Source organism: Notamacropus eugenii, chromosome 1, assembly GCF_028372415.1.
Source record: "Notamacropus eugenii isolate mMacEug1 chromosome 1, mMacEug1.pri_v2, whole genome shotgun sequence".
Classification (NCBI taxonomy): Eukaryota; Metazoa; Chordata; class Mammalia; order Diprotodontia; family Macropodidae; genus Notamacropus; species Notamacropus eugenii.
Genome location: NC_092872.1, coordinates 521298077 through 521326043, shown reverse-complemented (window position 1 = coordinate 521326043; position 27967 = coordinate 521298077). Strand labels below are relative to the sequence as shown.

General features: G+C 44.7%; 2 protein-coding genes across 7 annotated transcripts in view; one reads left to right on the top strand and one right to left on the bottom strand.

The window, feature by feature from the left end:
- The first annotated feature begins 268 nt into the window (after window positions 1-268).
- On the top strand, window positions 269-18254 carry TOMM34 (translocase of outer mitochondrial membrane 34). Its single transcript, XM_072633695.1, has 7 exons — window positions 269-567; window positions 7363-7462; window positions 8894-9046; window positions 13080-13249; window positions 15128-15275; window positions 17762-17888; window positions 18111-18254. Exons 1-7 carry the CDS (start codon window positions 441-443, stop codon window positions 18213-18215), a joined length of 930 nt encoding a protein of 309 aa, XP_072489796.1. The 5' UTR covers window positions 269-440; the 3' UTR covers window positions 18216-18254.
- A 1934-nt stretch (window positions 18255-20188) lies between these two features.
- The window catches only part of PABPC1L (poly(A) binding protein cytoplasmic 1 like), a 29083-nt gene continuing 21304 nt past the window's right edge, over window positions 20189-27967 (bottom strand). For 4 of the 6 annotated variants that reach the window (XR_011972380.1, XR_011972381.1, XM_072633693.1 and 1 more), the window contains 3 exons: window positions 27577-27677; window positions 26767-26860; window positions 25692-26065 (listed from right to left, as the gene is read on the bottom strand). Coding sequence is in view for 4 of the 6 variants with exons in the window: in XM_072633693.1 (XP_072489794.1) it covers window positions 26049-26065; window positions 26767-26860; window positions 27577-27677 (212 nt within the window). In the remaining 2 variants the exon portion in view is untranslated. Of the gene's footprint in view, window positions 20394-21141; window positions 21218-21762; window positions 21894-25691; window positions 26066-26766; window positions 26861-27576; window positions 27678-27967 lie in introns of those variants that run through there. The other 2 variants (XM_072633691.1, XM_072633692.1) reach the window with 1 other exon arrangement.

Here is a 27967-nt window from a genome sequence, read left to right as displayed (position 1 = left end):
GAGTTGAGTGAGTGACCACACTAATGCTCACAGGCACGACCGGCGGGATCTCAGCCGCCCACAGGCAGATGCCACGAGGCCCTCGTCGCCCCCGGCCCGGCCGGGCGAAGGCTCTCGCCTGACCCCCAGGCTCTCGGGGGGCAGCCCCCGCAGGGCAGCCCCCGGAGGACGCGCAGACTCCGTGGCTCGCGGGCCGCGCGGCCGCCCGGACCCGGTTACGCGCAGACCTCGTTGTAAGGTGGCGCTCCCGCCAACCCCCTCTGTGCGCGCCCCCGCCCGCCCCGCGTGCGCGCGCCCCCTCCGGCGCCCATCCGAGGTTCCAGGCGCCGGCAACGCTTCCGGCCCGGAGGTGGGGGGAGGGGGCGGAGCCGGAGCCGGCGCCACAGCAACCGCGGAACGCGGACCCAGGCCTCCAGCCTCTGGTCGGCTCCGGTCCCGGGATGGCGCCCAAGCCCCCCGGCTCGGTCCTCGAGCTCCGCGCCGCAGGCAACGAGAGCTTCCGCAGCGGCCAGTACGCGGAGGCCGCCGAGCTCTACGGCCGGGCCCTCGACGCTCTACGGGAGACAGGTACGGGGACCCCCGAGACACGCCCTGGGCCCCAGGGACACCCCCGGGACCCCAAAGACCCCCGGAGCCCCAGAGACACCCCCGGGGCCCCAGGGACACCCCGGGACCCCAAAGACCCCCGGAATCCCAGAGACACCCCCGGGGCCCCAGGGACACCCCCGGGACCCCAAAGACCCCCGGAGCCCCAGAGACACCCCCGGAGTCCCAGAGACACCCCACGGTAACAGACATCCCGGTCCCCAGAAGACCTATTCCCGATCCTGAGACCTCCTCAGGGGCACATAGATACCCCCCATAGACCCATTGGGACTCCCAGAGACTCCCATAGGAGCCCGTACCCCTCTAGGGGGCCCGTAGACCCTCTAGGACTCCACTGATACCCTGAGGACCCAGTAGACACCTCCACCCCATGCAGAGCCCATGGCCCCCTCAAGTGTCCCAAAGATCTCTCCCGGGATACCATAGACACGTCCTACGACCACAGAAACACCCTGGGACCTCATAGACTTCCCCCCATCACATAGACACCCATGATCCTGTGGGGCCCATAGACATTCCTCCACCCGTAAGACTTCATAGACCACACCCAACCCCCCTACATAGAGCCCATCACCCTAGATTGCCCAGGACCTACTAGACTCCCCGTATTCCCTGCTGAGCCTATAGACCATTTCCCATCCCCCACCACACAGAATCCTCCCCTCCCCCCCAGTACCCCACAGAGACCCTTTTTGGAGCTTTAGACCTTTTAGAACCCATAGACCCCCCTCCCACAAGCTCCAGACCCCTGTGTACTCCATAGATCCTCCCCAGGACATCATAAACCACCCCCTCCACAGCCTATAGGCCATCAATAGATCCTCCTTTGGGAGTCTATAGACCACCTCTCCTTTCCCCTCTCCCCAGGATCCTACAGACACTACCCCCACAGATCCCATAGGGGCCCTCTTGACCCCACAGACTCCATAGGCTGCTTCCCCCACTTCTAGAGACACTATGCCCTCAGCCCCCAGATCCCATGAATCATCCCTGGCTCCCCATCCCCTCAATCCTACTGGCTTTCCAGCTATCTTGTCACCCCTCACACTATGGGCCTGTCCTGGTTCTACCTGCCCAATAAACTCCATCCCAGTGGTCTGTTATGACTCTGAAAACCTAGGTGGCCTTCCCACCTCCTTCTCCAAGGCCACTCACCTGAATACCTCACAGAGTAGACTTCCCCTGCCTGTGTGGACCCTAAACATTGCTCCCTCTGTAAATGCTGCGGATCCCCCCCGCCTCCCAAAGGTACAGGGGGCCAGTGAAAGAGGCACTGTCCCTGGAGTCAGAGCACCTGGCTTCCATTTCCACCCTGTGACTTTGGGGCACTCATTTGACCTTATATTCCTCATCTGGAAAATGAGGGTTTTGGAAAGGTTCTCTGAAATAAGCATTTATATAGTGCCTGCTATGTGCCAGTCATGGTGCTAAGCAACTATCCCCATTTTATAGTTAAGGAAAATATGGCAAACTGGTTAAGTGACTTACTCAGGGTCACACAATTAGTAAGTATCAGAGGCTGCATTTGAACTCAGTTCTTTCCGACTCTAGACTCAACACTCTATCCACTGCACCATCAGGTAGAAGGTATCTTCCAGTTCAAGATCTAAAGTTGATGACTTCAGGGGGCTTACATAGCCCCTGATCCCACAAACTCCTATCTTTCCCCATCCCTTCATAAATCTCACTAGGTTGTCCCTAGGGGCTTCACTTGCCTGGCCCAGCACTCATCCCGCAGCCCTTGATTTCCTTCAGCTCCACAGACTTTACCCTCCAGTTGGATCCCACCAACTCCACAGACTTCATTCTCCTACCCAGGACCCAGCTTCCTAGACTGATATCACAGCCCCACCAATTGACATCTCACACATGGGCCTCCCAGGAGTCCACAACTCATGAACCCACAACTCTTACTCCACAGAATTCATTCCAATCCTGTTAACTTGAATTGCGCAGACCCCCAACCAGACTCACAAACTTTACCCCACAGGGCTTCAAAGACTTCCCAAAGACTAATTTCACACATTTTTATCCCCCACTCCTCCACAGATCTCATGGATTCCAGTTCCATCAAAATGCATCCTCATAAACCCAAAGCCACTTGCACTGTAACCAATTCTAATTCCTCAAAGCTTCACTAATTCCACCTGACCTGGTCGGTCCCACAACCCTCACCTAACTAACCTCACAGCCTGTCTACATTGACAACAGCATAATGTCCCTGTCCCACAGACTCCTAGAGTACTAAATTTGTCACTCATTTTCCCAGAAAGGTCTTCCTGAGCTTAGAGATTTGCCCAGTCCCACAAATGACCTCCATCAATCTCCACAGACCCTGTTCCTTGGGCATCTGCTAATCTCTGATGTCAGCATTGGAAGCAACTTTTGAGGTCATCTAACCCATTGCCATAGCCTTTTCTCATTTTTATTCTTCTAGTTTTATATTTATTTTGGTCTTTGCTCTAACAAGTGGTTTGGTTGTACATAGGTATATTCAAGGCTGACTCCCAAATGAGTAATGAATCATTTACCGTGCATTAAAATATAATCAATTTTTTCCATCCTGCCTCCTGAGCCCTTTTAGACTAGGAATCCTATTTTTAACCTGAATGGATCTACCTTATCTGCCCTTATCTCTTACCCTTTTGGGAACAGCCTGCCCTTGTTTAATTCCTCTTAAAAATGTATTATTGGTTACATTTGTTTTTACAGTAGTCATTTCCTTCCACTCCACCTGTTTGAACTATCCCTTGTAATCACCCCCCCATCCCCCACTTATAAGACACTGTCTGACAATGTTGGTGATATCCCACCCTTGAAGGACCTGTCCTGTGCTGTGAGGGAGGAGGTATTTTTCATGACTCCTGGGACCTTTCTTGATTTTTTTCGCCCCACATTACTCAGTTCAGCTTCCTTTTAGTAATAAGTTTCTTTACATTTTTGTAGTCATCATGTTTATTGTTCTCTTGGTTCTGCTTATTTGCTCCATCACTTGGTAAAACTCTTCCCACATTTGCCTCAGTTCCCCTTCTGTAATGTGTAATATCTTCACTGTACAATATTCCATTATGTACATGTAAGCATATTCCAAAGAAATAGGAGGTAGTCAAGAAGAGAGGGCAGTAGCAGTTCAGGGGACTAGTAAGGTCCTCATGTACATGGTGGTGGTGCTTGAATTGTCCATCCTGAAGGAAGAGAGGGATTCTGTGAGAAGGAAGTACATTTCAGGCATGGAGGGTGGTTAGTGCAAAGGCGTGTAGATAAGAAATGGAATGGGGAGTTTAAGGAACAGAGAGATGGTCAGCTTGGCTGGATAGTAGAGTGAGAGAAACGGAGTGAGAGAATGAAGCTGGAAGGAGAGATTGGGGCCACACACTCAGACCAGGCCCCACACACCTTCTGACCCATCCCCACTAACTTTATGTTCAGTATTGGCCCTTGGTCTTGGCCCTTCTAACCATGCTGGACTTCTCAACTGGCCCTTTGGCAACTTGGTCCTCATGAATTCCCTTTAGTCTTCCCAGCTTCTAGCTTCTTTCAACTTGACTATGTGTGACCCCACTATGTCTGCTGTGAACCTAAGAGCCTCCCATAGTTTCCACTAATTTCAGCGATTAGAGAATACCAGGGAGAAGCTGACAAGACTATTCTTGCTACACATTGGGCCAGAGAAAGAGAGAAAATAGAAGCATTAGGTGGTGATACCAGGAAGGGAGGAGGCACACCAATCCCCAGGGGTTGCAAGCTGATCTGGGACTAAAAAGCATCCTCTGGGGGTTTACACCAGCTGGAGGCCTCATACTTTGACAAAGGGAGGCTAAGGGTCTCAGATTCCTGCCTGTACCTTCCCTAATGCTAAATAAGAGACCTGTAGCTCTTTGGCATCTCAGAAGCAAACTGTAAGGGGAACTCTCCTGCAGAAGATATTTGGGCATGAATGAAAGTGTGGTAGAGGGAAGGAAGGAATGAAAGAAGGAACAGAAATGACCTAGTATCCTGGGGAACTTACCCTGATTGCTCAGTGGAAGTTAGTCTGACCCAAATGCTGATAAGCCAGGCTTTGGCAGCTGGGTGACACAATGGATAGAGCCCTAGGCCCAGAGTCAAGAAGATCTAAATTCAGATCTAGCCTCAGATACTTCCCAGCTGTGTGACCCTGGGTGGGTCATTAACTTCCATCTACCTCAGTTTCCTCAGCTATAAAAATGGTGATAACAATAGCACTCACCTCCTACAGTTATGGTGAGGACCAAATGAGGTAATATTTGTAAAGCACTTACCACAGTGGTTGGCACATAGTTGGCACTTGATAGATGCTTGTTTCCTTCCTTCTCTTACTGCTGATTAGTTGGGGAAGCACTTTTCTTCTCTGGGCCTCAGTTTATTCTTCTGTAAAATTAGGAGGTTGGACTTGATGCACTTTGATAGTCTTAGTTGTAAAGACCTTTCCAGCTTGATCTCTCTAATTCTAAGTTGTGGTGATTATTTCCATTCTCTCTTCTTTTTTGTTGTTGTTCAGACATTTTCAGTCATGTCTGACTCTTCATGACCCCATTTGAGGTTTTCTTCACAAGATACTGGAGTGGTGTACCAAGATGAGGAAACTGAGGCAAACAAAGTGACTTACCTAGAGTTGTGCAGATAGTTATATGTCTGAGGTCAGATTTGAACTCAGGAAGATGAGTCTTCATGACTGCAGGCCTACTCCTCACTTTCCTCATATATTAAGCCAGTCTTCTGGGCTCCAGCCAGAGTAAAGTTTCAGGTGCATGCTGCCTTGCTAATGGTATGTTGTTCAGTGTTGCCTTCAGTGGTGGGTTACTAGGCCCTCCTGTGAGCATCCCTGAAATGATGAGTGCTCTTGAGAAAGAACCAGTGAACAGGAACTTCCTCATCTGACAACGAGGGCCGAAGGCATTCACCTAGAATGCTTTCATCAAAACATCTCCTCTTTAGCCACCTTGCCTGCCATGTGCCTCCCTGCTGGTATTTTTGACAAAGTGGTCCACATATAGTCAGAGAACCTGCATTTGAGTCCTGGCTCTGCTGTGTAACCTGAGCAAATCACTTCCCTGGGTTTCTGTTTCCTTCAGGATAATCACCCTAGCCCTGCCCGCTTCTGAGATAATGTACATAAAGTATTTTGGAAACTTTTATAAAATGTAATCAGTCAAAAAGAATTTATTAAATACCTACTAAATTGCAGGGACTGTGCTAGATGCTGGGGATTTAAAGACAAAAGCAAGACGGTCCCTGCTCTCAAGGAGCTATAAATTCCACTTTCTTAAATTTTCAGCAGAGAGCCCAGAGCTAGGAACCAAAAACCTGTGTCCTAGTCGGAGGGCCTGACATTCTATAGCTGTATAACCTTACATGAGTCACTTCATTTCTGAGGATCTCATTTTCTCATCTGTCAAATGGAAATGGTAATTCGTTTAAATCAAATTAAGGATATGAAAGTTAAAGGATAAAGTACTATACAGATGAAATGGGACATCCTTATTGTTATGTGTAGTGCTTTGTGACCTGAAAGCTGTTGTGAAGTTACCTGCCTTTGTATGCTTCAGTACTCTGATTCAATGTGTATTTCTCCTGAATATGTTAAAAAATTGAGTTCAATGTAAATATTATGGGCTTCTGAGATTTGTAGCTCTTAGTAAGAAGGCCATCCCGAGAATGTATTTTTTCAGCAATAGTTGGAGCCCTTTTCCTGACTCAACAGCCAGTGAGAAAATGTGCAGTAAAAAGTTCCCATAGTTATAATAATAACTGTCTTTCAGTGCTTCATGTCTGTCATGGAGATGACTTTGAGTTCTTATCAGTGGGGCGTAAACTCTTAACAGATACTACCAGCCTGGAAAATTACAGGCCTAGTGATGAGCTACATTTGTCTGTTTAATAAAATTCAACAAGTATTGATTTAATAACTCCTTTTTACAAAGTACTGTGCCAGGTTCTAGAGACATAAAGTCAAAAAGATAAGATTGGCCTTGTCCTCAAGAAGCTTATATATACACAGATTAACAGAAAAAAAATTAAAAAGAAAAGTATGAACAGGTGGTGGCACCTAAGCTGTGTCCTAAAGGAAGCTGAGGATTCCAAGAGGCCACGGTGAGAAGGGGGTCTATTCCAGGTATACAGATTGTACAAAGGTATGGCTGTTTTCTGTGAACCAGCATCCCGAAAGGTCAGAAAGTCATCATCAGGTTGACTAAAAGTTAACGAATTTTTTGACCATAACATTTGGGACTTTATTAGCTCTAGAAGGGGTCATGGTTTGCATTGGACTAAATCGTGGATTTTTCGCAGCATTACTCACATTGCTATAGTGTTTTAAGGTTTACAAAGTGCTTTCCTCAAAATAACCCTGTGAGGTAGATAGTGCAAATATTGATTACGTTTTATAGAAGACAGAACTGAGGCTCAGAGATGTTCAGTGATTCATCCAAAATCACATGGTTAGTGAGTAGAAATGGGGCCCAAAAGTGGGGCTTCTGATTCTGAGTCCAATGTTTTTTCATTCTGTGAAGGGTATGGAATCTGGGGTTCATTGAAAGCAGAAAACGTGTGTGCATGCATGTGTGCAAGCATGAAATGTAGATTGACTGGCCTGTGGAGCCAACTCACATTGATATGTCTTTTGCCTGCAGCCATGTTCTGAAGAACCCTGGGTGTGTAAGGACACAGTGAGTAGCCTCAGGCTTTTGTTGCTCAGCTTAACACCTGTTTTATGTATCTCATTCCCTTCCTTGACAGGTCCAGCCAACCCTGAAGAAGAGAGTGTCCTCTATTCCAACCGAGCAGCTTGCCACTTGAAGGATGGAAACTGTACTCACTGCATTAAAGACTGCTCTGTGTAAGCAGTGTCCCTTATGGCTAAATGCAGCTTTGAATATCTTTTAGCTCCTGGGCCCCCAGGGTGATTCAGATCTGTGGGTGGCTGGCGGGAGTTGTTTCCTCTCCAGGGCTAACCCTGCTGTGCACATTGTGACTAATCTCTAGAAAGATTTCTGCCTAAGCCTGGAATGAGGGAGAGACTCAGAGGTCCTTTCCCCCTCTGACTTTGGTGGTCAGGGGCTCTACTTTTTGTAACTAAGCTATGGAAAACAGGGGATGGGGTAGTCTCAGCTGGATGGAGTTCTTTGGGAGAGCTATAGAGGAAGGGAAGCTGTAGGCCTAGAATGAGTAGAGCATTCCCTGTTCTTCTGATAGGGGAAGAAATTGGGGAAGGGGGGGCATTATCGTGATGTGTAGTTGGGAGCCCATGGCCTCAGATGATTGGCAGTTTTCTGAAAGGCCATTTAGCATGGAGTGGTGAAAAACATGCTGGACCTGCAGTCTGTTGACCTGCATTCATGTTCTTGTTCTACCTTTTATTAGCTGTGTCACCTTTAGCTAATCATTTAGCCATCTGTGCCTCAGTTTCTTTACTCTTAAAGTGGGCATAAGATCATAGATAGAAGCTAGTGGAAGTCATCCAATCCCTTCCCCCCCACCCAATCCCATTTTACAGACAAAGATACTGACTTGCCTAAGATCACAGATTGTGGGTGGTAGGTTTTAATTTGACTCCTCTGATTGCATCGCCAATGCCCTTGCTCCTGTACCAAGCTATTTCCTGTTGTACTCAATACATCTTCCACCCTATAGAATTGTTGTGGGGCGAGTGCTTATAAACCCAAAGCATGTTAGACATAAGTTGTTAAGTCCTCTTCCTTCATTACCACATGACATCTGGTGTTTTCCTTAATTTCTTCTTCCTTGATTTACCCCCAACTAGCTAGGCCCTATTTGTCTTTTATTTTAGTTACCATCATGTCATCACAGGTGGAGAGCTGGTTCAAGTCCTGCCTCTAACAGACTGACTGTGTGCTCCTGGGCAAGTCTGCATCTGTCATTGCAGAGAAGGTCATCTGCACTATGTCATTGAATTTACAGGTCCTGACTCAGGCCCTTTAAAATTTAAGAAACACTTGCCCACACTTATCCCCATTTTTATAGATGAGGAAATTGAGGCTTAGAAAGGTGAAATGAGTTGTCCAGCCCTAAAAGGTGGGTGCCAAATCCATCTTGTGATACCACACTACAGTATTCTATTTTTGATACCATACAAGAGAAAGATGTTGTGAAGTAGGGGTGGTTTTTTCCAGAATATTCTCCTGATGTTCTATCCTGAACATATATTGTCATGATAGTGGTCTCTGGGTTGAACTAGCCAAGGAGTGATGGGTAGGATGGTGTTCCATTGACTCAGGAAGCCACACTGCTTTTTTCTTCCCTCCTCTAGTGCATTGTCTTTGGTTCCTTTTGGCATAAAACCCTTGCTAAGGCGGGCAGCAGCCTATGAAGCCTTGGAGAAATACCAGTTGGCTTATGTGGATTACAAAACAGTGCTGCAGATAGACTGTACTCTGCCAGCTGCACATGATGGAGTCAACAGGTAAGCCTGCCATGTTGCCTGTGGTGGTCATTGGACACTTTCCTTTGGTTGTCTTTTGGCACAAAACTGCCAGCTTAAGACTTAGCTAAGCCTTAGGGAAGGGACAGGTGCATCATTATTTGTAGCTTTTGTTTCTTAAAAACCAGCTCAGTCAGAAAGCAAAGCAAGGACCTTTTCCCGGGTTCATAGAAATCTGCATGGTGTGTCCATCATGAGGAAAGCTCTGTTTAGATGAAATATCTATGTAATCAGATCATCCTTAGTAGGGAATAATGTGTCAAATTTGACATGATTAGGTTCTTTCCAGGTCCATATCCTGAATTTCTAATTTGTGCTAAGTCCAGGAGACAAATTAATCTTACTAATGCATGAGTTTAAGTAAGATACACACTAGTGGTCCTCACAGCCAGACTTCACAGCTGTCCCTTCACAGTCTGGCCCCAGCCTACTTTTCCAGACTTTTCTCCCTTTGCTTTCCTTAGACTTCTCTAGACTTTAGCCAAACTGGACTACTTGTCCTTTGTTCACATCCAAGTGCTTTCTGGCCTGTTTCCCTTCTTTCACACCAATCCTTATTCCTACAATTTCTTCTTGGCTATCCCCTACCCTATTAAAATCCTACCTATTCTTTGGGGCCCAAGTGAAATGACACCTCTTCCAATATTTCCCTGATGACCTCAACTAAAAGTATTCCCTGCCTACCTCACAAAGGGTACATAGTAAGGCAGTGACTTCCTTCCCCTCCCCTCCCGCCCCTTATCTACCCCCAATCATCTTTTCTCCAAGTTAATCATTTCCATTTCCTTTAACTAATCCTCATGACATAAACATGAGACACTTCACCATCCTGGTTACTCTCCTCGGAACACACTCCAGCTTATTAATGTCATTCCTAAAATGTGGTACCCAGAATTCAGTGCTACACTGCTGATGTGGGCTGACCACATAAAGTGGCTTAGCCCCCTATAGGTATGTCCTCATTCATCTTTTGAGATACAAGATACCCTAATATGTGAAACACAAAACACATTCCCTGAAGGAATCTTAGCTTGTTTATGGTTCCTATATAGAAAGCAAACCTGAATGTCTGGAAACCAGCTTAGGAGAGTTACAGGTTCATTTAGAAATTCAGGCCTTGAACTAACTTACTGACATGTTGGGAGGATTTGTTAACTTTGTATTCTCTGAATCATGAGTCTTCTCCAAATTCTCAGTAAGCTATAACTGTATAGATAATGGCCATCTGTGTGGTGTGAGGAGGCTCTCAGATACTGGGAAATATATGGATAAAGTTTCACAGATCATAAACTTTGCTGAAAGAGCAATTATCCCCTAGTTTGCCAAGTTAGCCCCAGGGTGATCCAAAATCTGGGTTTTTCTCCCTCTACCCACTCAGTTACAATGCTTAAAGCTTTCTTGGCTTCTGTGTCTTTCTGTTGATTGCTTTATCTTGAACCTGCAGTCCACTCAGATTCCAGATCTTTTTCAGACAAATTGCTTTCTAGCCATGACTCCTCCATCTCTACTTGTAAAATTGACTTTTTTGAATCCAAGTGTAAGACTTTATATTTATCCCTATTAAATTTCATCTTACTGTATTTGTCCCTATGTCCTAGGTTGTTAGGCCTTCTTTAATCTTGACTGTCTCCTAGTGTTAGCTCTGTGTCATCTAAAGATTTGATAAATGTTCATCCAAGGCACTGTTAAAAAATGTTAAACAGCACAGATGAAGCATAAAACCCTTGAGCCATCTCTCAAACACCACCTTCCAAGCTGACATTGAACCATTAATGACAACTCTGGGTCTAGTCATTCAACTCATTCTAAATCCATCTAACTATACTGTAGTTTAGACCAGAGATGTCAACCCCTGCAGTGGCATATTGACTTAGAAAACCACCAATTAACTTTAATCTGTGGTGTATTTTTATTTATTTTTTAAACATTTCCCAGTTACATTTTAACCTGGTTCCTCAGCACTAGGGAATTTTGCAACACTTCTGGCCTAGAGTATATCTCATCACGTTTTCCACAAGAATAACATGAGAAACTATTAAGTCCTTTGCTGAAATCTAGGCAAAGTATATGTCCCTATCTAACAGTCTAGTGACCTGCCCCCCCAAAAAAATTAAGTCCAAAAAATCAAATTAGCCTGTTGTGACTTGTTTTTTTTGAAAAGGATATTTGTGATCAATATGCATCCTTTTTAAAGTATTCACTAACCATCCTTTAGTATTGCATTTTAGAATTTTTCCAGTTTTACTCAAGTTTTACATCTGAAACTATAGTGCTAACCTATTCCATAAACTGAACTTTGTTTATAGAATATGTTTTCTTCCCTTTTTGAGAAATTGACAGATCTGTCCTTTTGCAATTCTGTAGTACCTCTCCTGTACACTGTGACCTTTCAAAGATAAGTGATAGTAACTCAGCCCTCCCACCTGTCAGTTGTGACTTTTTTGTCTGTCTTTCTTCCTTCCTTCCTTCCTTCCTTCCTTCCTTCCTTCCTTCCTTCCTTCCTTCCTTCCTTCCTTCCTTCCTTCCTTCCTCCCTCCCTCCCTTCCCTTCCTTCCTTCCTTTCTTGCTTGCTGTTAACCTGAGCCAGATGATGTGAATTCATCAAGAGAAATTTGGTCTTCTCCTTCAGTCACTTCCCTTATCTTGGTTTTCAATTTCCTATTATTCCTTTTTGTTCCGTCCCTTTCAGTTCAAAGATCGTTCTGCTTGGCAGAGAAAAGAGAAGCAGAATGAGTTGAGCAGCTTTGTGTTTTCTTCTCTTGGCTGTTATTGTCCCATCTGTCCTCGCCATGATCTGATCCCTGCTTTGAGTCTCTTTTCTCTCTCCTCCTCCCCAGACAAGATAACTGAAAAAATCTTTTTGTTTTCCTTAGCTTTACCTCAGCAGACTTAGATTATTTTAGTTATACTGTTCTTGCCATTCTTTAGGGGTTATATTTTGCTTTTATATTCATCCTCTGTTCTCTGTCTTGTCTTCTGTCTTTTGTACCTGACTTTAAAACTTACGTAAGTTGATAAGATCCCTGTGCATTCACATCATCTCTTTATATACTGATTTCCCTTTTTATCTTATCAGAATTATTTTTCTTCGTGCCTTTAGAATTTCATCCCCTGTCCCTCCTGGGGAACACATATAAAATTTCAGGTAATAGGATCCTTCCTATCCCTTTCCTGAATACTTTGAAATCGTGTCTCCTAAAATTTAGGGTGCATATCAGACTTTTTAGCTTGCTTCTCCTCTTTACTCTCAGATTCGAAGATAGAATTGTTACTTTGCTATGAAGATTCACATTATTTCCATTACAGTAATCAGCCTCTCATTGTTGGTGAGAATCAGATCAGAAGAGAGTTCTCTGTTGTCGCTTTCTTCACTTTTTAAAAGCTGATATTATCATAAAGACAAATCACGAAATTATCAGTCTCTCCATTTTTGCCAGAGAGAAAGCTCCAGCAGACGTCTGGGTAATTTTAAGTCTCTCGTTACAACTTTATTATGGCTTATTATCAGGAATGTGATCTTTTTCTTGAACTCTTCATCAATTTCTTTTTTTCCAGGTGCCCTGACATATTCTGCTGACTCTCCTTTCTCTTTCTGCTTCCTTCGATCATCTAAATGTTCTCTGCTGTGCTTCCCCCTCTGGTTGCTAGATGTCTTGCAAGTAAAGCTTTTAAAAACAAAATGCTACTTTTACAATTCCCTTCCCCTTCACCCCTTCCCCTTTCAAAACCATGTGCCAGTTGTGGGTCTCATCCTAACAAATTTCAGCGATACCTATGAGGCCAAATTTGTCTCTTTACTCCTTAGTGTATCTTGTGGGTTACCCAGATGCTCCACATTTGTGTATAGGCATCTAAGATCAAGAATTTTTCTTATTGGCTCCTTTTTTGGATTTTAGTCTCTGGTGAGCACTGGCAGAGATGTTAACTGTGCTTTGTACCTTGAGTACTAGATGATGGAACCATTTGAATGGCTCAGCCAGAAAGTCTCTTTGTGATACCTTGCCTTTTGTTGTAGGATGACCAAAGCTCTCATGGACACAGATGGGCTTGAATGGCGTCTTAAGCTGCCCCCCATCCCCTCGGTGCCAGTTGCAGCTCAAAAGAGGTGGGAAGCAGCTCCAGGGGGTGACCATGAGAAGGCAGCCAAAAGCAAACTCAAAGAAGCCGACCCCTTAAAGAACAAAGGTGAGCCTTTGGACTGTGGCCTAGTTGAAGCAGGCCACACTTGAATCATGGTGCATTTAATTTAGTGTCATAAACCAAAGAAAATGCATCTTTCTTGCCTGCCTGGTTTTTAACCCACCAGATACTGTGAATATAGGTCCAGAAGAGGCCAGAGCCTTCCTGCGCTGGTAGAGCCAAGGACCAAGAAAGAAGACGCCACTTCTATCCCCATGTATGTTCTCCACTCCTAAGATAGCATGTATTCCAGATGCATGGTGACCACTCTTCCCAGGCTTCTTACAGGCAGACCAGTCTGGTGACTTTGCCAGTGTGAAAATAACAACTCAAATTTACATAGCACTTTAAGTATTTTCCTCTGTTGGTTACAATGATCTTGTGAGGTACGTAGTGTTATTTTCTCCTTTTTTACAGATGGAAAAATTGAGTCAAAGAGGTGAAATTATTTGCCCAGGTTCACTGCTAATATTACAACTGGTCTGAGAATAACTATTTATGTTTCTATGCTTTTTTTACATACATTATCTCATTTGATGTTCACTGAAGCCCTGTAAACTTGGCAGGTTAGGAATTATAATTCCAATTTAGAGATGAGGAAACCAGCCAAGAAAGGGTCCACCAACTTGCTCAAGAGTCCTCCAACAAGGCAGTGGCAGAGCTCACAGGCGAACCTTGGTGTTTGTGTCCAATATCCTTGTACCTGCCAAGTGGGGATGAGCCAAATGCAGCTGCCTCTGGTAACAGTTCTCCCCTTTTTGGCACAGACAGGCTGGGCTCTTTTTCTGAGGAGTGAGTCCCAGAGAAGGGAGAAAATTGCTTTAAGGCCTGAGATTATTCTTGTTATTCCCTTCCCATCTTTTTTAAAGCAGAGATAAAAGACTTTTCTTTATCGGGAAGCTGTCACCCCTTTTAATACCAGTGCCTTCTGACACTGATGGAAGAGGTGTAACAGACACCAAATGAAATGGGTATTTCCATAGACATAGTGGAACAGAAAAAGAGAGTTGTGCATGAAAATCCAGGTCTCTGGTATGAATACTTACCTTTCTTATGGGTGTAAGGTCTGCCTGTAGCTTTCAAAGCTTTCTCTGCTTGTCTGTCATGTCTGGCCTTACTTTCTTCTCTACATTTTAAAAAAGGTGCTTTAAATGATCCTCTTCCCCCTCCCCTACTCCTGCCATTGTGAGGGTGGGGGTGAAGCCTTTGTAACAAATATGCCTAGCCAAGCAAAAAAAAACCAAGAACCCCAGGGACTGTGCTTCATCCTCAGCCCTCTGGTCTCATTGTTGATCATTGCATTGATCAACATTTTCAAGTCACTCAAAGTGTTTTGTCTTTATGATGTTGTTATGTCAATTGTTTTTCTGCTTACTTTGCTCTGCATCAGTTCACATAGGTCTTCCTGTGTTTCACATTTCAGCCTGTCTTACAGTGCAGAAATACCCTGGGACTGCATACCACAGTTTGCTTAGCCAAATAGAAGGGTGCCCTCTTAGTTCCCAGTTCTTGGTGGTAGAACTTTCAAAACACTTTCATGACCATCATTTCATTTCAACCTTACAACACTGCTATGAAGTAGGTAGAGCAATGATTCTAATCCCAGTTTGAAAGACAAGATACTAAGGCTCAAGATAAGCAGTGCTTTGTAGAAGGTCACATAGTTTCATGGTCAAACCAGAACTAGAGTCCCAGATACAATGCATCAGTCCGAATAGAGGCTATGTTTTGGTGTGTTTTTTGTCAAATCTTCTATACACAGTCTATAAGAAGTGACATTTTTAGTCTACGTTTCTATACATTTCTTTTTCCTTCCAAGAGATATCATTTTAGATGTGCAGTCTATATTTTAAGTAGTTAAGTATGCTGACATGCTTTTTCTAGTGCCTACTGTTGGAGACATCGAGCGAGCCCGGACCCTAAAGGAAGAAGGCAATGAGCTGGTGAAAAAAGGAAAACATAAGGAGGCTGTAGAGAAGTACAGTGAGAGTCTTATGTTCAGCAGCATGGAGTCTGCAACCTACACCAACAGGTACCTGTGGTGCCAGGCTTAGGACTGATTTATTCTACCCTGGAGTCCTCCTAAGTGCTCCATGGTGGGGAAGGCCCTCTGTGTCTCCTCCTGTTGGAACACTTGGCTTGTTTCTCTGCCCCTGAGACACAGTGTAAATTGGTCTCCTATTAGGAGAGGGAGAGATCTGACAAATACCTATTGAGAGAACTCTTTAAATGCTTGGTTGAAGCTAAGCGAAGGACATCCATACACGCATCCATTTTAAGGATGATAATCTAATTTACTCTACCATTGACAGTTCACAAATAACTTGACATATTTCATGTAATCCCCACAGAAAACCTGTGAGGTAGATAGTATCATCACCCCATCTTATAGCAGGGGACACTCAAGTAGAGGCAGGATAGTGACTTGCTAGGAAGCAGCAGAGCCCAGATTCTATCTCAGGACTCTCAATCCAATGAACACAACTCCATATATTCAGCCTTTCTGTGAGAATAAGAACTCTTCCTACTTTTGTAGGGCTTGAATATTTACAGTGGACTTTCTTTGACATTGTCTCTGTGTGGTAGATATGATTACATGTTTATGTAAAGTGATTCCTTCCTTTATAAGTGAGAAACTAAGACTCAGAGAGGATGGCTTGCCTGAAGTTACATAGCTAGTCAAGCATCTGGCAGAGCTTGGATTGATCTGATGGAAAGAGCATTAGATTTAAAGTCAGAAGACCTGGATTTTCATGCCAGCTGTGCCACTGAATTGCTGTATAATGTTGGTCAGGCCTTCTCTGGTCCCGTCTCCTCTAGGGCCATATTCTTCTCTGTGGATGAGGGGCATTGAGCTACATGACTTTTGAGGTCCCTACCAGGTCCAAAGCAGCTGAGCTTGTGAGTCAGACTCCAGTACTCTTTCTACTTTACTTCGCTTGCCTCTCAACCTACAGTTTTCTTAACAAGCCCTAATCTTTTGCAGTCAGGAGAGCGCATATGACATCCCCTTGTGCTCCTTCCTACTAGCTGCTGCAGTGTTGTTGAAAGGATGGGTCACTGAAAACAAAGTTGTCCAGTTCCATTGGCCAAATAAAAAGCTGTAGTTCATGGTCTTAGCTTCAACTCCAAAAACTTATATTCAGCCTCTTCTGTGGACAAGTGCTGTGAGGGTGACAAATGGTCTCTGCCCTGAGACATCTGTCTAGTGGAGAGAATGAGGCTGTGACATTAAGTGCATAGGACCAATCCAGAGAGAGAAGATCCTTTCCATATAGGGAGTATGTAGGGGGGAAGAGAGGGTCAAGGAAAGTTTTCCAAGGTAGGAGGTGAGGACATTAGCCCTCATGCTGTGGGATAACTATTTCTTTTTCTAAACTCTCTCTAGGTCTTAGCATTTGAAAGGGAATGTGACAGGAGCCCAGAGCTGTATTTCTTTCCTTTTTCATCCTTATAGCAGTACTGTAGAAAGAACAGTGGCCTGAGATGGGAAAACTGATTGTTACCTAGACAGTCTAAGTAACTCACTTCACTCTCTGAGTCTCAGCTTCCTTATTTGTAAAACAAGCTCATCAATCAAGTATTTGTTAAGCTTCTGCTATATGCCAGGTACTCTGCTAGCCACTGGGAATGCCATTCCAGCTCTGATAGACGTTTCCAAGTGCACTCTGTCTCTGACCATTTCAGAAGACCCTGACATTCAATGCATGGCCAGTCTTGAAGTAACTGGAGTGGCTTTGGGGACAAAGAGAAGTCCAGATCTTTTTTGATCACATCACTAGCAACTACCTCATACAAGGTCCTATAGTGGTTTCTGGACTCCTTGGGTGAAGCTCATCTCTGCACCACCAGTTTCACCTCAGAAACTTGGCTAACCTTGAGTGGCCAGTGTCCATTTCCTGTGATCACATTTTTCTCAGAGAAGATGAAGGTATTTTCCCATTTCTTCTTTCTAGATTCATTTGCCCATTGATCAGTAGTGAAGTTTGTGATTAGAAGGACAAGCTGTGGTTAAGGGGAATTGACCTATTGTCAGGTTGCTCACACCCACCATTACAAGACCACTAGCTCCTGGGCCTTGGTTGGCTTCAGCTGCTATTTGGTAACTAATAGTTACCAATTAGGAATTCATATTTCTAGAGTTCCCTCACCACAATCCTTTTCGCTTTCACAGATGCAGATTGCAAGCCCTTAGTAGATGGTTTTCCTAAGTTGCTATCTTGATAATTAGCCTTTTTGAATTTATCCAGGATGGTCCTCAAAGGACAGAGACCTTCTCCAGGCCTTATTCAGCTTGGAGGAAAATGTTGTTGTTTGTGGCAACTCCAAGTGTTAATTACTTCATTTTATACATAAGGAAACTTAGAATCCAATAGGAATCCAATAATGCCCTTAAGCCAGGTCTTCTGACTGCACATTCAACACTTTCTGGGACATCATGCTGCCCTGCAGGGCTGGCCCATGGGTCTGGGGCTTAGCTTTGTTCCCTACCCTCACCCTAGTCTCTCTGCCTTCCAGAGCCCTCTGCTATTTGTCACTGAAGAAATACAAAGAAGCCGTAAAGGACTGCACTGAGGCTCTCAAATTAGACTCAAAGAACATCAAAGCATTTTACAGGCGTGCCCAGGCATTCAAAGAACTCAAGGTAAGTGGAAGTCCCAGCCCTCCCCTGACCAGGGCTCTCTCAAGCCCAGGGGTTGTCCCTGCTTCTGGCCCAAGTCCCAAGGGCCCACCAGGTCCAGCAGGCCTGTTCCTGCATCTCCTCACCCCTGCTCAGACCCTGTAGCAAGTGTGCCAGGTAAGTACTGACTTCAGGCCCCAGCCTCCTGCCTTCCGTCTTCCCTTATCCCTGCCCCCCCACCCCCAGGACTATCAATCCAGCCTTGAAGACGTCAACAGCCTTCTGAGTATTGAGCCAGAGAACAGCGCCGCCGCCAAGCTGAGGCAGGAAGTCAACCGGAGTTTAAAATAAATAAAGTCCAGGAAGAGGCAGCAAACCTGCCTGATTTCACTCGGAGAAGCTGAGGGCCTCTTTGTCTGCTCCAGGGCTGGGAGAGAGAGAGCAAGTGAACCCTTTGACCCAGGCCATGCTCTGGGCATGGCATCCCAGCTTCTCTCCTTGCACCCATCCACACTGCTTCATGCTCACTCGGAATCTTTGCTCACTAAAAGTCAGGTCGGGTTAGTGAGCCAGGCCTCCCTTTTTTGGCTGGCAAGGGTTCCTTCCTCTGCTGATCTTTTTCAGGGAAACTCTCCTGGCAATGCCATTCTCTCCATTTGGCAAACTCATATAATTCTTCATCCACTAAGCATGCTCCAACTCTGGGTTCATGGCCCTACCAGGCAGTTCAATCTGTGGTGAATGGGGTCAGGTATCAGTTGGCAAACCAGGCCCCTGGCCCTGCTCACCTGGAGTTGCTTGTAGCACAGAGCAGAGCATCCCCTGGCTCCTTTTTATGCCCAGGGTATGTGGTGGCTTCATTAGGTTTGGAACCCTTGGCAGTCTTTGGTTACAACCTGGGTCCCCTGTGCAGGGCTCATATCTGACAGTCATTCTGGGTACTAATTTGAGTACTTGACTTCTCCTAAAATCTTGTATCCTGTTTGAAGTTACTCGTGTCTTCATGGCAGCAGCCACATTCCATGCTTCCCTCACCTACCCTGGGCTGGAGCCACAAGCCCTAGTTTGGAAGTTGGCCTGTTGCATGTTTTGTTTGGATGGGGAGGCTATCCCAGCCCTGGTTTAAGAAGGGCAACTTTAGGATACCTCTGAGAGTCCTTATTCCTCAGTCCCTTTTGGAGTGATTCTGAATGGCCTCATGGTTTCAGTCACCCCATGTTTAAGCCACTGCATAAAAAGTAACATCTGCTATTGGACTTCAGTCGTACCTTCATTTACAAGGGGACCATGAGACCTTGGCTGGACACTGCCTCTTGTAGTACAGGCCAGGGTCTTTTATAGAGAACAGACTGTTCTCCCCTCTCCCAATACAGGAAAGGGATTTCCCCTTGGGGTTAGAAGGTAGCTTTGCCTGGCACAAGGTACAACCCCTTAACATTAGCACCAGTTCTGTTTGGGGACACAGACCACGACTCTTAACCTAACTCCAGTAGCTGCTGCCAAGTATGCATGGACTCGATGCATTCTCTTTCATTATTGAAAGAATTAATGAGTATTTAAGTGGCTACTATGTGTCAATCCCTGGGGTTAATGAAATGTCTTAAAACATACACATGTAAGTCTACCCAAAACAGATAGTTCAAGTTCATTTTGGAAGAGGGCATTGGCAGTTGTGACTCAAGAAAGGCTTTACAAGGAAGTCACTGAGCTCATCTTGAAGAAATGAGGTGAGGTGGTCAGTGTGAAGGCCCACAGATAGGAACTGGAGTACCAGTGAGAGTCAGACAAAGGAACCTCAGTTCTTATTCACCTAAGCGATCAGGTATTTGCCCATGCAGGATGAACATGTAAAGTACCCTGACAGGAATAGTTGTCTCTCAACCTGATAGCTTGCCAAAGGCAAAGCGAATAATGTTTTGGGGGGCAGAAGTGCCACAGTTTGATATTGGACAAGTACACAAACCCCTTCCTGATTCCAATCACTAATGCCCTTCCTTTCTAAATGACATTATGTTTATGGATGGGACTGTGGTCAAGACAGTTCTGTAGCCAACAATGCATGGAATTAAGGAGGAGGGCAGGAGTGGTGGTAATCTTAGAGTAGCATAGGTTCTGAGATCCAGGAATGAGCTACCTTTATACCCCCAACCAAAGAAGAGCAGGCTTGTGTATCCTGTCGCCACAGCGGCATGATTTTATCTTTTCTTCCCTGAGAGCAAAGATTCTGCTGTCCTCTACCTCCTCATCCCCAGGTTGTACTTAGGGATGCCCATATGCACGCCCAACATGCATGCACGCACATATGCACACACACACACACACGATTCTGGGTAGAGTCCATGAAACTTTAATATGCGCAAAAAAAGCAAAGGATGTTTCACCAGCTTGCTGACTGGCCGCCTCTGTCCACTTGCATCAGGTTGTGCAGGTACACAGCCAAATAAAAATAAGTGCTGGTTACAGTTCAGAGTGCCTCAGAGAAGAGGACTGGAAGGACTGGTCTCCAGAGTCATGAAATTTCACAGTTTTCTGGGAAGGGAAAAAAGAAGTGGGTAGAGTGCATAGTGTTTGATGATAAATACCAAATATTCTGGGATCCAATAAAGTTCCAGGCATCAGACATCATTCCTGTAGCAAAAAGAGAAGTAGAAAGTATCTCCCAAGAAAGGACGTCATACCAGCTCTCAAAGGACAGCAGGGCTATGCTTGTCTGACTGAAGGACATAGGGGATGAAACAGGGCACAGCCAGACTCAAAGCCCAAGACTTTGGAACCCACAGCCATTATGGAAATATATGATCCAAGTCAGATCATGAGCTTCCCTCCAAAGGAGGCTTCTACAGAAACGATCAGAAAGGCTTTAGCTAAATGCCTGGACAATAGAGCCAGTCCTTAGGGTGCACATACAGGAGTCCTTGGCTGTCAGAGGCTAGTCCAGAAAAGCACAGTTTCTGGCATATCCTTTCAAGCTGGAAGGCCTTCGGATGGGCCCAGAGACAAGCTTCTGCCTCTGTTTTTGGAAGACCAGCCTGGGTAGAAAAAGGCCCTTTACCAGAGGAAATCTATGTGAAACCTAAGGGCCATAATAACAATACATTAGGAGCTTCTTCCTAACTCTGAGAGTGAGGTCATGCAACCCTTGGTGCCAAAGGTCAGAGCCAGAGAGGCCGCAGGACTGACCAGGGATGGACAGCATAACTCTTAGCCCACCCTCATAACTCCCCTCCCTCCCCAAGCTCTGTGCCTGGCCATCATGTTTGCTTGGTCTTAGACTCACAGGGGCCTCAGTGTATGTATGTCCTGGACAGATCCATGACCTCTTGTGCTTGGAGTGCAGCTACTGCCTCTTCAATCTGGGGGTGGGAGAAGAAAATTAAGATCACCCAGGCCTGGTCTGATCCATATACCTTTTTGGGAAAGCTGCTGCTACCCTAGCCTGCCTTTGGCTATCCTTTAAGGACAGGTTCCAATGGTATGTTTTATATGCCACACCCTAGGCATCCTGTGGTCCTCAGGTCAGGAAGACTTGAGTTCAAATCAAGACTCAAATATTAGCTGTGGGACCCTGGGAAAGTTATGGAATCTGTTTGCCTCAGTTTCCTCAACTTTAAAGTGAGAATAATAGCACCCACCTTACAGAGTTGTTTTTGTGAGGCGATAGTATTTGTAAGGTGCTCAGCACAGTGCCTGGCACACAGTAGGTGCTATGTAAATGCTTATCTCCTCGCTATCCCACAACCAAAGAGACTATTGAGTTAGCACTCATCTGGGGGCCTCTAAAATCCTTGAGCAAGACATCACCCCTCCCAGCAGCACAGGCATCCCCTCGACTGCTCCATGCTGGTGCACACACAAGACGTTAATAGGCACCCACTCTCTTAAAGCCCCAAATACCTACCTTGGAATGGAGGGATTCTGGAGACTCCAGCATCAACAGCAGCTCTGAGTTGTCTATTTCCAGCAGCATGCCAGTGATCTTGCCAGCCAACTGAGCGTGTATCCCATAAATGAGTGGGTAGAGTCTGTCACCTGCTCAAAACAGCAGGGGGAATAATGCATAGATCTGCACTGACATAGATACCCCGATGCATGCTATGCCCTCCATCAGCCCTGTTTCTGCCTCCTTGTTCTTCATCTGTGAAATGGGAACAATAGTTGCACTGTCTCAAAGTGTTATATAAAACTTAGTGCATAAGAACCAACTGTTATTCCCATATTACTACAATTCCACAGTCCTTTTATGGAACGAGATTAGATCTGAAGCTTGTGGCTTTTGCCTGAGAAGAATGGTGGAACTCTTTGGAATCTCCATTGCTAATGCAGCAAAAACAGGGTCTAAAGTAGTTAGTGGTTATTGACAATAGGGGATATCCAGAATCAGTCTGTGTGTACTTAGGATAAAGAAGAGAAGGCAAACTACAGTGGAAGGAGTCAACTTGACCTATTTAAATAAGCTGCCAACTGAAAAAAATTGCAAACTGATAACTAAGGCATCAACTCTGACAATCACTTTGTGATTTAGACCCAGTCTTAAAACAGTCGCTACAACAGGGAAGCTAAACTGCTTTAGCTAGCAAACACTTGGTTTCTTTTCCAAACACGAACAGCAGCTAGAGGACACCATGGATTTAGAGTACAGACTCCTTTAAAGAACATTGGAGAGGAAGCTAGCAGGTGAACAGCAGCATTAAAAAACGAGCAAAAGTGAAAAATAGGATTACAGAAAGCTTGGCTAAGGCTCAGTTGTCCCAGCCCAGGCACATTTATCAACAAAATCGTGAGTAAAACAATTGGACATGAAACATATTCCACCATTTGGTAATCTTTATTCATATTGATGAAACTGAAAGCACAACTTTTGGACTCAACCCACCACCTCAGGACCTGAGGAAGGAGCCACTAAAAGTTAGAAATAATATAGAAGAAATCCACCTGAGAGAGGGGAAAATATTTTAGAGTTTCAGGTTAGTTTGAGTTTTCAGAGGGAAAGATTTCCTAGATTGTAAAAAATTGTAGAATTCTGTTACCAAAAGCTAGCTACTAGAAAGCAAAAAAGTAGACATACCAAACCATCTGCTTGTGAACTCATTTCCCTAGGGTATTTGTGATAAAGAGGAGGTGGGAACAGGCAGGCTTTTACAAATGAGTCTGTTGATAGAACTCATCTTCAAGGTCATGCAGCTGATCATGAAGTATAAAGATTATATAATTTGGCTGTATGTGTAAGAAAAAATTCTGTCTGGCAGATCAAAGTTCAATTCTTAAGGTTTCGTCCTTGACCAGGTCATACAAGAGTCATGGAGTCAGAATTATAAGAAACCTGAGGCCATCTAATCTAACCTGAAGATGTCTTTTTTGACTCTAACTAGCCAGTAAGTCTTAGCCCACACATTTTCAATAAAAACAGTAATGGCTCAGCAACAACATTCGCCATTTCTTTCAGGCCACTCCTGCTTGTCCTGGTATATGTAGTTCATCTATCACAGCTAGGAAGGCTTTGGAATCAATCAGGAAGATCCAAGTTCAGATCGTGCCTCAAACACAATTTGTGACCCTGGGCAAGTCATACACCTACTTTCAAGTCTCCACTTCCCCTTTTGCAAAATATAAATATTTATATAAGATATATAAGATAAGTACCTACTTCACAGAGTTACTGGAACAAATGAGATGTGTAAAACTTTGCAAACCTCTTAGTGCCACCTAAATATTAGCTGCTGTTATTCTTTTGGCACTGGTGATTTGCTCTAATCCAGGGCATGGAGGCAGTCTTTTATTGTCTGCTTATTTGGGGTTCCTTTTCAGGCCAAAGATTACTGTCCTTAGGAAACAAAAGCAAAATGAGAAGCAGTGACCCCATTTTCTACGTTGTCAGTTATCCCACTTCTATTTTCTTTTCCTTCAGCATAACTTTAAAAGACACCTATGATCTTCAGCCTTCCTCAGCCTGAGCTCATTCCAAGCTTAATATTCTTAACATTATTCCTGTGGAGCCACACCATGGTATCCCGTTAGGAGTTTAAACGCTTAACTTGGTTGATGTGTATCCATCCTTGTCTGCCCACTTTGAATAGTTCCTTCTTCCTGAACAGAATTGCTTCTATAAAGCTCCTAAGTTTCATTCCTGATAGCACTCTATTGCTCTTGTGCCATTTCTCTCTATGGAATTTTGAGCCACGGAACCAAAATTACTTGGTTCCTAGAACCCTAAGTTTTAGGGTTATGTCACACTATACCTGGCTTTCTGCTTCTGCTAAAGAACCACTTTCCCTAAAGCTTTCCATCACTGTAGCTAACCATCTGACATTTTAGTCTATATTACCTGTAAACAAAAATAACTAATGGTCCTGTGAAATAGCTGAGAAAAAACAAAAGATATATGCTTATCACAAGTGTGCACTACTGTTAGGAAGGTTGTGTTGGGTCAAATCCAAATAGAAAAAGGATATGTGGCAGGGTTCTTCAGACATTTGTTTGTGGATGGTTAACATTGAGCCAATCACACTGAACCTAAGAACACCAGTGACTTTGCAGTGACTGAGTAACTGAATTTCCTAGCTCCACATAGGAAAAAGCAAATCGATTTTTTAAAATACCCCCACTGCCCAAATGATGACATTTGGATGGGCAGCCATTGAGCTGGTCATAGGAGCACAGATCTTATATATACCTTATGGATAAGTGACCTGGGCTTAAAAATTCAATAAATGGAGGAAATTTATTGAATATTATCACCTTCCGTGACCCCAAACTACTCACGGCTGCAGAAGCCCACTTTTATAACAATAATAGTGTCCCAGTAATACCTTGAATATAGCCTTGAATCATGGAATGCCACAATCTCAAAAGCATCAAATTAGAGATGACCTGAAAGGTAACAGAAAGGCACATAGTGGTCTCAGGGTATAACATATTACCAACAGTGACCGAGGAAGTTGAAGTGAGCCAGTCGTGTAGTGAGAGCAATGTTGGAACAGCCTTACTATCGCTGTTCATGAACCAGAGAAGGTCTGGATACGGGAAGCCCCAGAGAACAGCCAAGACAAGTGAGACAGGAGCAGAAGGCATAGCTGGGTTACAGCCTGCACCAGTGGAGGAAATACCTGTGTTTATGAAATCATGGATTCATCGGTGATAATTAACATTTCTAGAACTGTTTCTAAGGCTGATAAAGGCATCTTCCTCAACAACCATCTGAAGTAGTCTTTTTTTTTCCTTTTTGACCTGGACCTGTGATTTCATCACTAAAGCAGTGAAGGAGCTCCCCCAGACTACTGATAACTGTTGTGAACCTTAAACTTATTCCTGAGAAGTCAGAGTAACTCATCCCAAGTCACTCAGCCAGTATATACCTTGGCTGGGCGTGAATCCAGGGCAGCTCTCCAGCTACCATGCCATGCTTGCTTCTCTAGTGTTGATGCTGTTAGCCCCACATTACACAGGTGAGAACAGGTGAAGAGACTTGCCCAGTCCAGCTATTAAGTGTCTGAAACAGGACTCTAGCTTCGGTCTTCTGATGCCAAGACCAGCACTTTTCCCGCTGCATGACAATATGACCTTGCCTCCCCAGAATTCATGGAGACAGAAGCCAGTAATCCTGCAGTAGACAGGAGGGGTCCTCCCCACAAGCCCAAGGTTCAAAACTTCCTCGATGACCACTAAGGAAGGTTCTCATCCACTCCCAAACCCATTCTGGAAGGAGGCTAGACACTATTTAAGGAGAAGAGAGGTGTGGAAATGAAGGCCTTTAAGTAGTAAACAGAAATAATTCCCATTTCCATAGCACTTTCCTCACAGCAGCCCTATTAGGTAAGCAGCATCCAGTCATTCAGTCAATAAACATTTATTCAGCAGTACTATGTGCCAGGCACTGTCTTAAGTGCTGGGGATACAAAAAAAAGAGCAAAACACACACCTTGCTCTCAAGGAGCTCACAGTCTGGTGGGGTAACAAGCAAATACATGTGTACAAACTGGGTATATATAAAGGAGAGGCAGGAGATCACAGAGAGTAGGCACTAGGATGGATTAAGACTGCGAAAGGCTTCCTGTAGAAGGTGAGATTCTAGTTCGGATTTGAGGGAAGCCAGGAGGTGGAGATGAGGAGGGAGAACATTCCAGGCCTGGGAGGCAGCCAGAAAAAATATCCAGAGCCAAGAGATGGAGGGTCTTGTCTGTGGAACAGTCAGGAGGGCAGCATCACTGGATCAAAGAGTACATGTTGGGGAGTAAGGTGTAAGAGGACTGAAGGGGGGTGGGGAGGGGGAAAGACAGGTTATGAAGGGTTCTGAATGCTAATTCAAGTGGTGATCCTTAGAGGTGAAAGGGAGTCACTGGAGGTTACTGATTAGGGGGTGGGTGGGGGTGACATCAGATCTGAGCTTTAGGAAAAAAATCACTGGCAGCTGAATGGAGGGTACATTGGTCTAGGGAGGGAAGTATGACAGGCAGACTAACCAGCATAAATAGCATCCCCTCTTCACAGATGAGGAAAATGATCCTCCTAAGATCACACAACGCCCAATGTTCTTTCCACTACACCAAACTACCTCTAAGGTAGCCGAGATAGAGGGTCCAAGGAAAAGCATCTATTGTTACAATAATGAAAATTATGCTGGTCAAAACACAAGTAGGAGAATGTAGGAGGTTAGGAGATTTGAGCCAGGACTCTAGAGATAATAAAATTCTACCCCCATTTTATAGTTGAGAATCTGAAGTCTAGGTTGCTCAGGTATTAGGTAGCAGAGCTGGGATTCAGATCCAAGCATTTGGTTTCTAAATCCCATAGTGCTAACAAGTCCAGAAGCTAAAGGTTTTTATGCTAACATCAAGACAATCCCACTCAGGTCCAGACCCGGGAATGAACTGCTCCCCACACTACCAGGCAAGAGCTGCACACATACCAAGCATCTGCTTTTGTTCTTGGGGAGGGGCTGAGGCCAGCATAGATGCAGTTAAAGGCTCCTGCCCTTGGATGTGCACAGCTGGCTCCATTACCTGGAAATAAACCCCACACAGACATGTTACTAACTACAGACAAACATGAGAACTACCTGCCTGCAAAGCCCTTGCTTACCATTAGGAACGAGGAGACTGGGCAAAGCTCATATTGTGTGTAATATGAATTCTCATGAGAAATTACAATGTTTTAAAAATCATTCCATATATAGTGTCCCTCATTTTAAGAGAAAGGAAAAGGACTAACAGGCAGAAACCAAACTATGTAACTAAAAAGGCAGCATGGGGTTGGGAAAAGAAACCAGGTTCTAACATGACCTCAGCAATAACATTTTTTGACTTTGGGTAGTTCCACTGATCGTTGCAGCCTCAATTTCTCCATAAGAGAAGTGGGATGAAATCAGAAAATTTATTCTTAAGCCTAGGTCCATGAATTTTTTAAAACAGGTAAGAACCTCTGTTCTAAAAGGTAAGGTCCTCCTCTGCTCTAACATTTGTAATTACTGGGGACACAAAGAAATGATCAATTAGGTTTATTTCAACATGGAAGAATTTCTAGAAGAGGTGACTTTTGAACAACACTATGAACAAACTAGCTGGGAGAAACAAAAGCTGTGAGAGAAAGGAAAACATACAAAAACATAATGGCCAAATTGCAGATGTGGAAACTGAGATACCAAGCAAGTAAGCAACTCAACATGTCTCTGGAAGCCTGGAGCTCAGACCAGCCTGAGAAGCCTGGACAAACCCTTTACCTGATGTGCATTAGGCACAACTGAGGAGTACTTGTACTGGGCGATGGTGGGGTCTGGGGAGCCTGGATACTCAGTTCCCATAGTCTGGGTTCCAATATTGACTGCAATACAGAAAGAGAAACATTTATAAATCAAAGCATCTCAGATCTGGAAAGGACAGACCTTGAAGCCTAGTACCTGAATAGAAATCTTTTACAAGTTAGGTCAAGCATTTATGAAACACCTACTATGTACTGCAGGCACTGTGCTAGGACCTGGAGATACGAGGACCAAATAAGGCAGCTCCTATATTTTTACCTCAAGAGCCTTACATTTTATAGTTTCCTGACAAGTGGTCAGTGAACTTGCACCTGCAGCCCCTCACAGTGACAGAGGAAGCTTTCTACCTCCC